Below are 14596 nucleotides of genomic sequence, written 5' to 3'. Positions count from 1 at the left end.
CCCCGTCTCCCCGTTGCCCGCCGGTGCGGCTGAGATGGCGGGGCCTTCGGAGCCTGGCCCTCAACCAGATTTCCCATTGTCACCAGGACTTCCCCATCCTGTGCCAGACGTGTCTTGGAGAAAACCCGTATATCCGCATGGTGAGTGAGGGTGTGTGAAGCGGGGTTGTTGGCATTCTGTCTACGTGGTGGTCCCTGCACACGGTCCGCGAAGTGCTGCTCCCAGCCGGCGGAAGTAACGGTGCTCCTGTACCAGCCGCGTCTCTGACAGTTTACAGAGGACTGACATGCTTATTCTGTCGCTTTGAAACGCAGACAGTTCCGTGATGTAGGAGTCATATAATAGAGCTTGGGTTTGTTGAGCATTCACCTGGGAGATGGATCTATTAACCAGAAGCGGGGTTTATGTCTGTTCATTTAGAAAGTCATGAGTGGGGCTGGGATTTAAATTCATATGGTCTCACTCCAGGGACCTCAGCAAGTTCGGAGACACAGGACTGGAAGCTGGGTGTCCTTGCTCCTAAACAAACGCCTCTTGGCCACCGCACCGTGTCTGTCTCTTTAATGTCAGGTGTTCCCTGTCATCACAAATAAGGGTTAAATTCGTTACCAGTGAATAGTAATCAGGACTGTGTTATTGGGATCCGTCCCAGGTGTTGACAGGTTGATTTGTGCAAGATGTTGAATAGCTTATGGAAGGGAACGTTTACTATATGCAGGATATCCGCACAGTCTGTGCTAGTTACTTTCGGACTAAACTTTGTAAAAGATGGGTTGGCCATGGCTACATCCTTCCTGAATCAGGAACTGTGGGAACAGTTAGGGCAGTGGTTCTTAACCTTCCTGATGCCGCGACCCTTTAACACAGTTCCTCATCTTGTGATGACCCCCAACCATAAAGTTATTTTCGTTGCTACTTCATAACTGTAATGTTGCTACTGTTATGAATCGTAATGTAAATATCTGATATGCAGGATGTATTTTCATTGTTACAAATTGAACATAAGTAAAGCATAGTAACTAATCACAAAAACAATATGTAATTATATATTCAATATGTGTTTCCCGATGGTCTTAGGATGGTCTTAGGCGACTCCTGTGAAAGGGTCGTTCGACCCCCAAAGGGGCCGCGACCCACAGGTTGAGAACCGCTGAGTTAGGAGGTTTCGTTCTTGAGAGACAGTGGTGAGCCTGAAAGTTGTGGCTGTTTAAAGACACATGCTACTTGGTGTTACATCCATAAGATTCTTTTTTAAAAAAAAAAAATATTTTATTGATTTTTTTTACAGAGAGGAAGGGAGAGAGATAGAGAGTTAGAAACATCGATGAGAGAGAGACATCGATCAGCTGCCTCCTGCACACCTCCCACTGGGGATGTGCCCGCAACCCAGGTACATGCCCTTGACCGGAATCGAACCGGGGACCCTTCAGTCCGCAGGCCGACGCTCTATCCACTGAGCCAAACCGGTTTCGGCCCATAAGATTCTTAAGAGGTTAGAACTCATAGTCGGTGATTAGAATTTATACCCCCCCTCCCCCACACACCCTTTGGGATGCCACACACACTTCCTGGGTTGTACTGGGGGAAGAAGCAAACATCTAGTCTTTTTTTTTTCCTGGAACTCCAGTTCTTTTCTGTTTGTTTTTTTCTATTTCAGACCAAAGAAAAGTACGGGAAGGAATGCAAAGTAAGTATGTCTGTTAAAGAGTAATTATTTCATTTTATTTTCCTTTTTTCTACCAAATTAGCTTTCAACTTGCTGAGCTTTGAGGTCTTCCAGTAAAAGTCAGTGCTACGCAACTTTCATATATCATTTATGTACTCATTGGCTGTTAACTGTTTAGTGTGTGAGGTAAGAAAATGAGCCCTTCAATATAGGGGTTCTTAACCTGGTGTCTGTGGATGGGCTTTGAACCCCCTGAGATTGTATACCAAGTGTTGATTGTGCACATGAGAATTTTAGCTGCGGCGGAAGATCACAGCTGTCATAAGATTCTCAAAGGAGTATATGACACTCCCCACTCACCCCGAAAAGGATTAAGGGTCACATTATTAATGGGGTGGAGAGGACTGAAAATTCCTCTTTCTGTACTATGTGAATTTTTTACTACTGGGGCAGAGTGCTGTAAATATGATTGAAATATCAAATGGCATTTAAGCTAGATGATTGCTAAGGTTTCTTGTAAACCCTAGATTTGGGGATCCTTTCTTTGAATCCCCCGTTGTTATTAAGTCTGGATTCATTGTCCAGGTCAGGACGATTCACACTCTGTGGCTCTTATTTTCTGTTAAAGATCTGTGCCAGGCCATTCACAGTGTTTCGCTGGTGCCCCGGAGTCCGCATGCGTTTCAAGAAGACTGAAGTGTGCCAAACGTGTAGTAAATTGAAGAATGTCTGTCAGACTTGCCTCTTGGATCTGGAGTATGGTATGTTTGCCCTGTCCAATAAATCTGAAAGTATGCAGGTGCCCTAGACAACAAACCAGTCTTTTCACCTCCCATGTCTACCCTACCTCTGTTCTGACCCCAGTTTGGAATGTATGCTGTGGTCTGCTTTTTCTTGTAAGGGGAGAACCACACTAGGTGATCCTAGAGAACTCCTGAACAGCAGTAGGAACGTAGAGAAAAGTTGGGAATTAATTAGAACTATTCTAAAACTCCCTTATGTGCATCTGTAGTCAAGGGGAGGTAAAGGCCTTGTTTCTATGGTAGGTAATTTCTTTGCCTTGGGCTTCTTTCTAGATACAAAGCTTTTTTCCACAGTTCCTACCAGATGCTCATGGGCTAATCTTGCTTTAGGTTTTTGTCTCAACTGTATTGTTAGGACTGATATGCTGCCACTGTTTCAGAGTAAGTGCTTTTTTTTCTTAACTGAAAGTGACTTGTTTATGAGAAAATACTTTTTCCACAGAGTTTCTGCTGTACGGTAAAAGGAAAACACAAGTTTTTATATGTTAAATTCAGAAAGCTGCTCTGTTTCTCAGTTCTGGTCACAGTATTGCTATTATTTTTTAATATTTTTATTGATTCCAGAGAGAAAGGGAGAGGGGGAGAGAGAGAGAAACATCAATGATGAGACAATTATTGATTGGCTGCCTCCTGCACACTCCCTACTGGGGATTGAGCTCACAACCAGGGCATGTGCCCTTGACCAGAATTGAACCTGGGACCCTTTAGTCCACATGCCGCTGCTCTATCCACTGAGCCAAACCAACTAGGGTCCTGGTCACCTATTTATATGTTTGTTAAGGAGAGGTTCTGGTCCTATAATCCAATGACCCCATATATGACCATGACTATCCAGACAATCTGAGGACTAACCTAAAATGAACCACTTTTTGCATTTATTTAAAATATGTTTTTATTGTTTTTTTGTGTGTTGGGTTTTTTTTTTGTTTTTTTTTTTGAGAGCGAGAAAGGAAGAGAGAGATAGAAACATCAATGAGAGAGAACATTGATCAGCTGCCTCCTGCACGCCCCCTACTGAGGATTGAGCCCGCAACCTGGGCATTGAACCCATCATCTCTTAGCTCCTGGGTGGACACTTAGTACCTGGGACAATGCTCAGTCCACTGAGATACACCGTCTGGGCTAGATACATTATTAATTTCAAGTCAAATCTGACTATACCCAAAGTTTGTTCATCTAAAAAATTTTCTAAAACATTTGTTTCAGAATCATGCTGGCTCAGGAATTAGGACAATTTCTTAGAATGCTCCATAGCAGTATTTGCCTGATGGTGCTAAATATTTTCAGTAAAAATACAGTAAAGCCTCTGGTACTAAATAAGAAAGTGGAAAAAGGATGATACTGTATTCTGTGTGTATATTCAGCAGTGTTTTTAAATATGCCTGTTTTTCCTCCTTTCCTTTGTACCAGGCCTGCCCATCCAGGTTCGTGATGCAGGGCTGTCTTTTAAGGATGACATGCCAAAATCAGATGTCAACAAAGAGTACTACACACAGAATATGGAGAGGGAGGTATGCTGCCACTTGCTTGAGGTAGTCTTTTATTTGGTAAAAGAATCCTAGTGGATTGACACAGTTTATATAATTTATCTTTTGAATTTGCCATCCCTGTGTGTAGATTTCTAACTCTGATGGAACACGGCCAGTTGGCATGCTGGGGAAAGCCACATCCACCAGTGACATGCTGCTCAAACTGGCCCGGACCACACCTTACTACAAAAGGAATCGACCCCACATTTGCTCCTTCTGGGTGAAAGGAGAATGTAAGAGAGGAGAGGAATGTCCATACAGGTAAGAGCTGAAGTGCGTTTTCAGTATTTGCTTTCAGATGATTAGTCATCTAAGAAGTGGGAGGTGCTAGTTTAAACAATCTCTGCCTTAAAATCTCAAAGTATGTACAACTAGTGTGGTATATCTCATATCTTAAGACTGTTAAATTTAGAAAAGCTTGATTAAAGTGTTTTTACATGTAATGGAGCTTTTACTTATAACTGAGCGTTGGGAAGCTAAATTACTGTGCTGTATAACACAGATGTTTACCCTGAGTTGTAAGTCTTCACTATTATGGTCTCACTGGCTTGAATTTCAATGGGTTGATGAGGTCACATTAAGGCCAGGCATCTAAGGGTGTGTGAATATGTTTCCATCAGGACTGCCAAGCATGTGGATTAGGAGCTCTTAACTTGGGGTTGGTTAATCTCACCCCCACCAAAAAGATTATTTCGTTTTCTAGGCCTGGGTCCATAGCTTTAATCAGACTCTGAGTGGAATGCAAGACCTCAAATATGTTAAGAACCATTGACCTTGAGAGAGATAATGATGTTTTGGTTACCTTTTGTTTCGGGGTGAATTGTGCCAAAAGTATTCCTAAGGAAACTGCCGCCCTAGACCGTCATTTCAATGGGTTTCAGGAGGCTGGAAAGTCCTTGTAATACAGTAAATCACTTGATATCAGCTCTTTATCAATAATTTTGTCTTGGTGTGACCAGGGTTTTAGTTTAAAAGGCATTTCTGGGTATATATTTGGGTGTAGTTACTGTTGGGTGATACCTATAAATTGTTTTGTTTCATCTTTATGCATTGTTCTTTCTTGAACTATAGACATGAGAAGCCTACAGATCCAGATGACCCCCTTGCTGATCAGAACATTAAAGACCGATATTATGGAATCAATGACCCTGTGGCAGATAAGCTTCTAAAGCGGGCTTCAACAATGCCTCGTTTGGACCCGCCAGAGGACAAGACTATCACCACACTATATGTTGGTGGTTTGGGCGATACCATTACTGAGACAGATCTAAGGTTTGTGGATATAATTTTATGAGCTCTTTTTGCTTTTAGCTGTCTTGGAATAGCTTGTGGGGGGCAATAACAGGCAAGCATGATGATCCTTTAAAAATACATTTTTCTTTAATTAGTTTATAGTCAGTAAATATGCCGACTAGAATTTTTATAAAATTGTTCTTTACGATGCCAGAGTAGTAATGTTCATCAATAGTGCTTAGTCCATTCTTGCATGTGGTGATAATCACATGAGATTCTATTTGGCCTAATAGCCAAATAGAGTTTTTAGAATAGGGCACACAATCAAGTAGGCTTACTTATGTAGGGGAAGGGAAGTTTTGCCATTATAAGACTCTTATGGTTTAAGTTGTTGGCTTTTTAAAGAGATTGGCATTTGGTAAATTTGTATGATTCTCAGCTTGTATTTTAGTCAGCTAAATGAGACATCTGGGCAGAGAGTGGAAATACCTCTCCCAAAGAGAGAAAGTGGTAAAGAAACTCCTATAAGTTTATAAGCTGCCTTGGTAGCCTGTCTTCACTACACCCTAAGTGAGCTAGACAGTCTCCAGGGGGTGGCAGGCTCTTCTCCTTCTCTTCCTCTTTTTACAACCTTTTAAAACATTTCTTTAAACATTCTTGGCTCGTGGGCCATGGGGGCTATAGTTAGCCATCCCCTTATCTAGGGTTTAGGGTCCTTAAGGAACTTACTTGGGCCCCCTTTCCTCCATGGGGAAGACCCTGAGATGTTGAATAAAATTTATTTGTCCATTATTTTTCTTTTCCTCTCAATACGCAGCCTCATAGTATGTAAGGTATTGGGGAAACTACCTGCAGGTAGTTAGGGAGATAACCAGGGGGCCATGTACTTTGTGGTGAGTCAGTACAAGAGTGATTAGCCTGCTGTCACCCTCCTGGGAACGTGTGTGTTGTTATCATTTTTCTCTGCCTGTATCCCTTCAGAAATCATTTCTACCAGTTTGGAGAGATTCGGACGATCACTGTGGTGCAGAGACAGCAATGTGCTTTCATCCAGTTTGCCACAAGGCAGGCTGCTGAAGTGGCTGCGGAGAAGTCCTTTAATAAGCTAATTGTCAATGGCCGTCGACTTAATGTGAAATGGGGAAGGTGAGGATAGACTGTTTTAAAATATCTTTGAGATTTTTAAGAAAACTGTTCCATTACCTGGGGCTAGTGAGCTTTTGGTGAATGGGTCAAAAAGAATATTTCCTTATCTATCTAACATTCATTCCTGTGGAAGTTCAGAGTATCCTGTTTTGAACTGTTATTCTGGGTTTTGGTGTAGTAATCTTTGAGGGTTCATGTGTTTTGTGACCAGTTATTTTAGGCTAAGTATAATGCCAGGGCCTGAAGGTGGATACAAATGAATTAGACCAGATTCTGTCTTCTAGAGGCTGACTGCCCAGTGGAGAAAAAAACTAATTTAGGTTTGAAAGTGATGAAATGCCCTGAAAGTTCAAAGGGGAACATGTTTCTCACCGGGAGCCACGGAAAAGATTGCTGATAGTAGCAGCAACCCTTATGGAGAGCTTCCTGGGTGCTAATTAGGCTGTGTACTAAATATACATAGGTTGCCTCTTCTAGTCCTTATAATAGTTCCAGCAAGTTATGAACCCAGGTGTTTCTGGCTTCAAAACATTTGGTCATGCCAAGCTGGCATGGCTCAGTGGTTGAGCATCGACCTATAAACCAGGAGGTCATGGTTCGATTCCTGGTTAGGGCACATGCCCATTTTGTGGGCTAGATCCTCAGTGGGGCGTGCAGGAGGCAGCCGATTAATGGTTCTCATCACTGATGTTTCTATCTATCCCTCTCCCTTCCTCTCTGAAATCAATCAAAATATATTTTAGAAAAAAGCAAAACAAAAACCCTTTGATCTTATCCACTGCACTGACATTTAAAGGGAAAAAGTGGGGTAAGGAGTGAAGAAACTCCATTTGACTAGGAAGCCTGAGAAGTAGAGGTGTGAGAGAAGGGGCACAGTGCTGATGTGTATGTCTGTCTCTCAGGTCCCAAGCAGCCCGAGGAAAAGAAAAAGAGAAAGACGGAACCACAGACTCTGGCATCAAGCTGGAGCCTGTTCCAGGCCTGCCAGGAGGTGAGTGCTGGCTTTCTTGCTAGCGACAGATGCTCTGATGATCCCTGAGTGTTGGAAGAGACCCACGTCTCTGGCTCCGGCAACAGCTCTGTCTCCCCTCAGAACTCCCAAATTTAAAGGCAGTGGAAACAACATTGCACAGTTGTCTTCCCTTCTAACTGTTGGCTCTGTTCTCTCCTCCAGCTCTTCCCCCTCCTCCTGCAGCTGAGGAAGAAGCCTCTGCCAACTACTTCAACCTGCCCCCCAGTGGCCCTCCAGCTGTGGTGAACATCGCCCTGCCGCCACCCCCTGGAATTGCCCCACCCCCACCCCCAGGTAACTTCTACCTTCCTTCTTAGTAAATAAGTCTGACTTAGCCCTAAAAAGTTCTTTTGAAAGTCATGTCTATTGGTCTAAATCAGGGGTGGGCAAACTTTTTGACTCGAGGGCCATAATGGGTTCTTAAACTGGACCGGAGGGCCGGAACAAAAGCATGGATGGAGTGTTTGTATGAACTAATATAAATTCAAAGTAAACATCATTACATAAAAGGGTACGGTCTTTTTTTTTGTTTTATTCATTTCAAATGGGCCGGATCCGGCCCGCGGACTGTAGTTTGCCCATGGCTGGTCTAAATCCTTTGAGTTTGTCTCATAGAATCCTCAAGTAAATCTGATTAGTTAGGATTCCTGATATTTCTTTTTTTCCCTGGCCTGGAGAGGAAAGTCACCAGTTTTCTAAAGATCTGAGTATATTTAAAATCAGAATAGGAGTTCATCGATTACAGTGACATATGGCCAGTTTGTTCCCTGTTCTAATGGAATCCTGATGCCCTAGAACACCACTGCTTAAAGTGCAGGTTGTGGACGTCCACCAGTTCACAAAGTGTTGTTATCTGTATACAAAGATAAGGAGCTTGTGCCAGAATGTAAATGAAAGTCTTGATATAAAAAATTATAAGACAAACTAAACAGTGTGCTTGGTTGCGTAATTAGTTACATTTGGCTCACAGTCTTTACCTTGGTGGTGGCCAGGAGTACACAGTTGAAGAACTGGCAGTTTGTATAGTGCTGCTCTAGAAAATGTCAGTGTGGTTCAGTGGTTAAGTGTCGACCTATGAACCAGGAGGTCACGGTTGGATTCCCAGTCTCGGCACATGCCCGGGTTGCAGGTTTGATCCCCAGTTTGGGGCATGCAGGAAGCAGCTGATCAATGAATGAATCTCTCTCATCATTGATTTTTCTATCTTCCTCTCCCTTCCTCTCTAAAATCAATAAAGTAACATTTTTTAAAAAATGTCAGTGACAGTGTGAACAGTGTAAGTCACAGGTGGCCAGTGCCCCTGTGGCAGAATTCCCATACTCTTTGAAGGAAGTCCTGGTTTAGAACACCCTCCATTCTAATATAAACCATTGAGTTTAATGATGACAGGGTCTTTCATCATTTGATTCCATCAAATCAGGGTCAGCCTGATTTCTTCCTCATCTCCCAGATCCCGAGGAATCCTGCTTGGCAGGATTGGCATGTTTGATAGCTAGCAGGGGCTCAGATGACATATTATCAGATACCTTGAGTCCTGTGGAATTTTCTGTTAACCTGGACTGAGAGGAATGGATTCTCAAACCAAGGAAGTAATACAGGGAGACATTTCTAAGCAAGTCTTATGAACTGACCTTTTCTGAAGCTCCTTGTCATTTGGTTTATGTGCAAGTGGTGTTGACCTTAGAAAGATGCAGAGGTTTGAAAGGTGGTCAGGGGAACTGCAAGTCTAACATATTTATTCTCTCATCTGCAGGTTTTGGGCCACATATGTTCCACCCAATGGGACCACCTCCTCCTTTCATGAGGGCTCCAGGACCAATCCACTATCCTTCTCAGGACCCTCAGAGAATGGGAGCTCATGCTGGGAAACACAGCAGCCCCTAGCACATTTTCACCATTCTGGGGCTCTACAGAAGACAGGGCGCTTAAAAATCCCAGTAAACGAATCTTGGAATAAATATATTTTTCCTTCCTTTTATGTGCATTATGTATTTCCCTTTTTATCATCTAAAAAAAGATTACTAGTACTAATCATTGTAGTGGCATAAATGTGATTTAACACTTCTGAAGTCACACCCTCAGAAAGACAAGTGGAATCCAGCAGGCAGCTCTGCCCAGGTCTCTACTTAACCTCGCCTTCCCTCATTGATGGCTAAAGGAATCTGGCTGATAGTTGTACTTCTCTACGCTACCAAAAGAGACAACAATAAAAATTACTTTGTATTCCTTTTGGATGGAAACAAATGTCATGAAGCTGCGTATCATTGAAGAAACCTGGTGTCTAGGATGAAATTATTTTAAAGAACTTCCTGTAAAACACTTTAATAGACTGAAACGAAAAGCTTTGGAGTGTGTTTGAATGGAAGACTTGTGACCTCGGCTGGAACTTTGATCTTCAGCATTCACCTTCATGTGTCTCATTTTAATACCCCGCTCTGGGCAGGGAACTCTGTTTGGTCTTAGGATGTTTGGATATAACTGAATTGTAGATGGTAAAACATAATTTGATGTTGTGTTGTGTTTTATTTTTTTGTTTTTAAAAAATTAAAACGGGTAAATTTTCCAAATGTCATGGGCTTATTTCTAGATTTCTGTTTTCTTTATCCATTGGTAGATGAACTGGGGTTAATGGAAGTTAAAACAAGCTATATATAAATGTAAATTTTTGCTTTAGACTTAATTTTTATCTCTGTCCACTCTGATGATAAAAAGGCCCACAGCCAGCAGGTGGTTGATAAATGGTAACTTTAAAATCATTCTCATATATAAGTCATTGGAAAAGGAAATGCAAAATTTATGTACAAATCCCTTTTTTCTGAAGCCAAAATTCCATGTCATTTTAATTGAAAATATGTATTTATGGGATGGACATACTCCATATAACACCATTGCTTCACTGGAGAATTTTTGTTTGACTCTAGAGCAGCGGTTCTCAACCTGTGGGTCGCGACCCCCTTGGGGTCGAATGACCCTTTCACAGGGGTCGCCTAAGATCATCGGAAAAAAACACATAATTACGTATTGGTTTTGTGATTAATTACTATGCTTTAATTATGTTCATTTTGTAACAATGAAAATACATCCTGCATATCAGATATTTACATTACGATTCATAACAGTAGCAAAATTACAGTTATGAAGTAGCAACAAAAATAATTTTATGGTTAGTCACCACAACATGAGGAACTGTATTAAAAGGTCACGGCATTAGGAAGGTTGAGAACCACTGCTCTAGAGGGTTTTGCGTTGTTTTTTTAAAAAAGATAAAAATTAGAAACACTGCAAAAATTTGATTTTATTTCTAGGAATATAGGGTACTTTCAAATATTTTGACACCATTTTGGGTAGGGTTTTGGGTTTGGGGTTTTTTTTGTTTACTTTTGAGCATATAGATGATTTTAACTTTTGTGAATAAGAGATGAATCATGTAGTGTTTTAATTGCCAAATTTGATAGCTATATACGTATATATATTTATATATATATGCATAAGTAAATGTATGACTATCCAATCGTATATTGCCTTTTTGAGAAGGAAGATATTCTAAATTTTGTGCACTGTCTGGCAATGGATATATACATATTTTTTGAAAAGCATAAGGCAGTGTAAATTGAAGTGTAGAATAGTTGCTCAATTAGTGTTTCTTAAGTCAGAATTATGAGCAATTAGATTTTGGCAAAAATAGGTGCTCACCAAACTCCATTTCTTTCTCTTCTAGGGCACACAGCTGGGGGTACCCTGGTGAGAAGTAACCTTTGCCATTCCCAGACCTGGTCTGTGACATCTCACCCAACCCTATGAGCTCTCCCTCCTTGCCCCCCCGCCCTTCCCAATCTGCTGGTTAAATGTGCAGGTCCATCTCTGGAAGGTGGCAGTCACACAGCAAAGGGAGTGGGTTTTCCTGTCACTGCGTTGAGGGAGAGCACTGTTATCTGAGGATTCCATTGAGACCTGGGGACTTTTCTGTTACAGCAGCTAGTGTTCCTCTCCTGAGATGTAGTCAAACCTGATCATAAAATTTTTTTAAACTCATTTTTGTTTATACTAAGTAATGGTTGAAACAGAACCTAGAGCCAGATTACCTGATTTCAAATCCTCATTTCAGCACCTCCCGGATGTGTGACCTTGGTCATGTTACTTATCTCTGTTGAATCAATGCCTCACCTAACCCTTCTCACTACCTGTTATTTTGAGCTGCTCCCCTCATGGAGAAGGCTCAGAAGGAATCGCATCATGACAGCTGAAGTGACTGCCCATGGGGCAAAGAGTGATGTGACAGATTTTTGGAAGGCAAATTATAGGGAGACACTGAACCTGAAGTAAATGGAGGTGAAAGAGAGGGGGTCTAGAGTGACCTCTGTCCCCAGGTCTCTGGCTTGATCACTGGTTAAGGTGATGTCGCAGGTTTCTTGGTAAAGGTAATATTTTCCCTTGCTATGCTCTATTCTTGGAAACCAATAAGCCCAGTCTAATCAGTAGGAGGGGAATTACGACCCTCCTCTGGGTGGGGGGATTATCTATATGTATTTAGAAGTCTAAAAAAGTAAGGCTTGTCCCTTTCCCCCTTTATTGAGTCATTTATTTACATCACTGTGGATTCATGGATGTTTATTCTCTGAGGTATAATCCTATCCTGTGAGTTGCCTTTCACTTTCTTGACAGTGTTCTTTGATACACAAAAGTTTTTAATTTTGTGTGTTCATTTTTTAAGTGTTTCATAGGTAATTGAAAATAATGAGTATTCTCTAATTTGCTGGTACAGGATTCTACATTTTTATTTTCAAATTTTCTATATCTTTACTCATCTGTTTGATAACTGGTCAATAATTTAAAAACTCTATTAAATCTTCCATTATGAATATAGGTTTATCATTATATAAAGATTCTTATCACAATAATACTTTTTGTCAGAAAGTCTTACTTTGCTAGTAATATGGCTAGAACACATTTCTTTTTAAAAAATTTATTTTCCAATTATAGTTGATATATTAGTTTCAGGTGTACAACATAGTGACTAGATCACCTCAGTAAGTTTAGTATCCATCTGGCACAATATATAGTTATTACAATAGTATTGAATAAATTCCTTAGGCTGTACTTTATGTCCCCATGATTATTTTTATAACGGCAATTTGTACTTCTTAATCCCTTTCACTTTTTTTGCCCATCCACCCAGTCCCCCTCCTATTTGGTGACCATCAGTTTTTTCTGTAGATATGAGTTTGTTTCGTTTTGTTTGTCCATTTACTTTGTTTTTTTAGATTCCACACATAAGTGAAATCATCTGGTATTTGTCTTTCTCTGTCTGATTTATTTCACTTAGCTTGGGTCAATCCACCCATTGTTGCAAATGACAAGATTTCCTTCTTTTTTATGGCTGAATAATATTCTGTTGTATATATGCACCACCTCTTTATTCACTTCTCCATTGATGGACACTTAGGTTGTTTCCATATCTTGGCTATTGTAAATAATGCTGCAGTGAACATAAGGTTGCATATATCTTTTTGAATTTGTGGTTTGGATTTCTTTGGATATATACCCAAGAAGTGGAATTGCTAGATTAAACGGTAGTTCTATTTTTAATTGAGGAGCCTCCATACTGCTTTCCATAGTGTCTCTACCATTTTATAATTTCACAAACAGTGTATGAGAGTAGAACACATTTCTTTTTAAAAAAAATATATCTTTATTGATTTCAGGGAGAGAGAGAAACATCAATGATGAGAGAGAATGATTGGTCAGCCACCTATTGCACGCCTCCCACCGGGAATTGAGTCTGCAACACAGGCATGTGTCCTGACCGGGAATAGTACCATGACCTCCTGGTTCATAGGTCGACGCTCAACCACTGAGCACAACTGGCTGGATAGAACACATTTCTTTGGGATTGTATTGGACTGATTTATCCTTTCCCATTTCTTTATTTTATTTCTGTGTTATGTTTTTAGGAGTGCGGCTTGTGAATAGCATGGAGCTGGAATTACTTATCCGATCTGTGAATCTGTCTTTAAACTGGTGAGTCCTATACATCTATATCTGTTGTGATAACTGATATGGTCGAATGTATTTATATCGCTTTATTTTATTTGTCTTTGCTTCTTTTGCATCCTTTCTGCTGCCTATAGAATTGATTTCTCTGCTTACTGTTGCTTCTTAAATTCTATGCTTTCTTTCTGGATCCTCCCCAAAATAAGGTTCTTTTGTAGTTCTTGCAGGGGTAAGTGGAAAACTCTTTAATATTTATTTGTCTGAAAATTTATTTATTTGGCTCTTCTTGAAGATTTTTTTTTTCATCTAAGTGTTCTTCTTTTGTAGGTAATCTAACTTTTTTGTCTGGGTGCCTTTGACATTTCTCTGTGACTTTGGAGTTGTATAATTTTAGTATAGTGTTTCTGAAATACGGATTTAATTTACCCTCATACAGGGTGAGGACTATGTGAGTTTATGTTTTTCATCAAGTCTGAGAAACCCTCAGTCATTTTTACAATCCTTCTGTAACTCCTGGTGGTAGTGTTGAGCATTTTAATTTTATTTTCCATGTCTTTTAACTTTTTTCTCTCACGTTTTCCATTTCTTTACTTCTCTGTGATACATTATGGGCACTTTTAGTTTTTTCTTTTTTAAAATCTTTATTGTTGAGAGTATGACATATGTCCCCTTTTTCCCCCATTGACCCCACTTATCCCACTCTACCCCAGGCCTTCACCACCCTATTGGCTGTGTCCATGGGTTATGCATATATGCATACAAGTTCAGATGTATCATTGCCAAATATATTCTACCATACTGTGGGCTCCCTTTTCATTTTCTTTTGCTGTGCAGAAGCTTTTTATTTTGATGTAGTGCCTCCTTTGTCAAATATTAATTGAGTGTAGTGCCTTGGGTTGATTTCTGGGGTCTCTTTCCAGGGGGGAGTGGGCCTAAGCCGGCAGGCGGACATCCCTCTCACAGTCAGGGACCCCTCGCTCCTTACTGCCCGCCTGCTCGCTGCTCCTTACAGCTTGGCTCACTGCTCCTTAGTGCTGCTGTGGAGGCTGGTGAGGCTCCTGCCTCCGCCAGTGAGCCAGCTTCTGGCTGAGCAGTGCTCCCCCTGTGGGAGCACACTGACCACCATAGTGACTGGTTGTTCTGGTTGTTCCACCGTAAGGGCTGCTTAGGCTTTTATTATATAGACTAGAGGCCTGGGGCACCAAAATTTGTGACC

General features: G+C 41.0%; 1 protein-coding gene and 1 long non-coding RNA gene across 2 annotated transcripts in view; both read left to right on the top strand.

The window, feature by feature from the left end:
- Positions 1-5: 5 nt before the first annotated feature.
- RBM22 (RNA binding motif protein 22) lies at positions 6-9361 on the top strand (the record flags this gene model as incomplete). The annotated part of the gene is made up of 10 exons (XM_006766338.2): positions 6-140; positions 1658-1687; positions 2295-2427; positions 3880-3980; positions 4087-4259; positions 5070-5270; positions 6213-6377; positions 7280-7368; positions 7552-7683; positions 9143-9361. Coding segments are annotated over 10 exons (1290 nt in total), but the record flags the coding sequence as incomplete, so codon positions are not given.
- A 3583-nt stretch (positions 9362-12944) lies between these two features.
- LOC107183490 overlaps positions 12945-14596 on the top strand; it is a 24302-nt gene continuing 22650 nt past the window's right edge. Inside the window, exon 1 of the long non-coding RNA XR_001514284.1 lies at positions 12945-13407. This is a non-coding gene — a long non-coding RNA (uncharacterized LOC107183490). The remainder of the gene's footprint in view (positions 13408-14596) is intronic.

This window comes from Myotis davidii, unplaced genomic scaffold (assembly GCF_000327345.1).
Source record: "Myotis davidii unplaced genomic scaffold, ASM32734v1 scaffold18, whole genome shotgun sequence".
Classification (NCBI taxonomy): domain Eukaryota; kingdom Metazoa; phylum Chordata; class Mammalia; order Chiroptera; family Vespertilionidae; genus Myotis; species Myotis davidii.
This window is presented reverse-complemented; position numbering and strand designations above follow the sequence as displayed.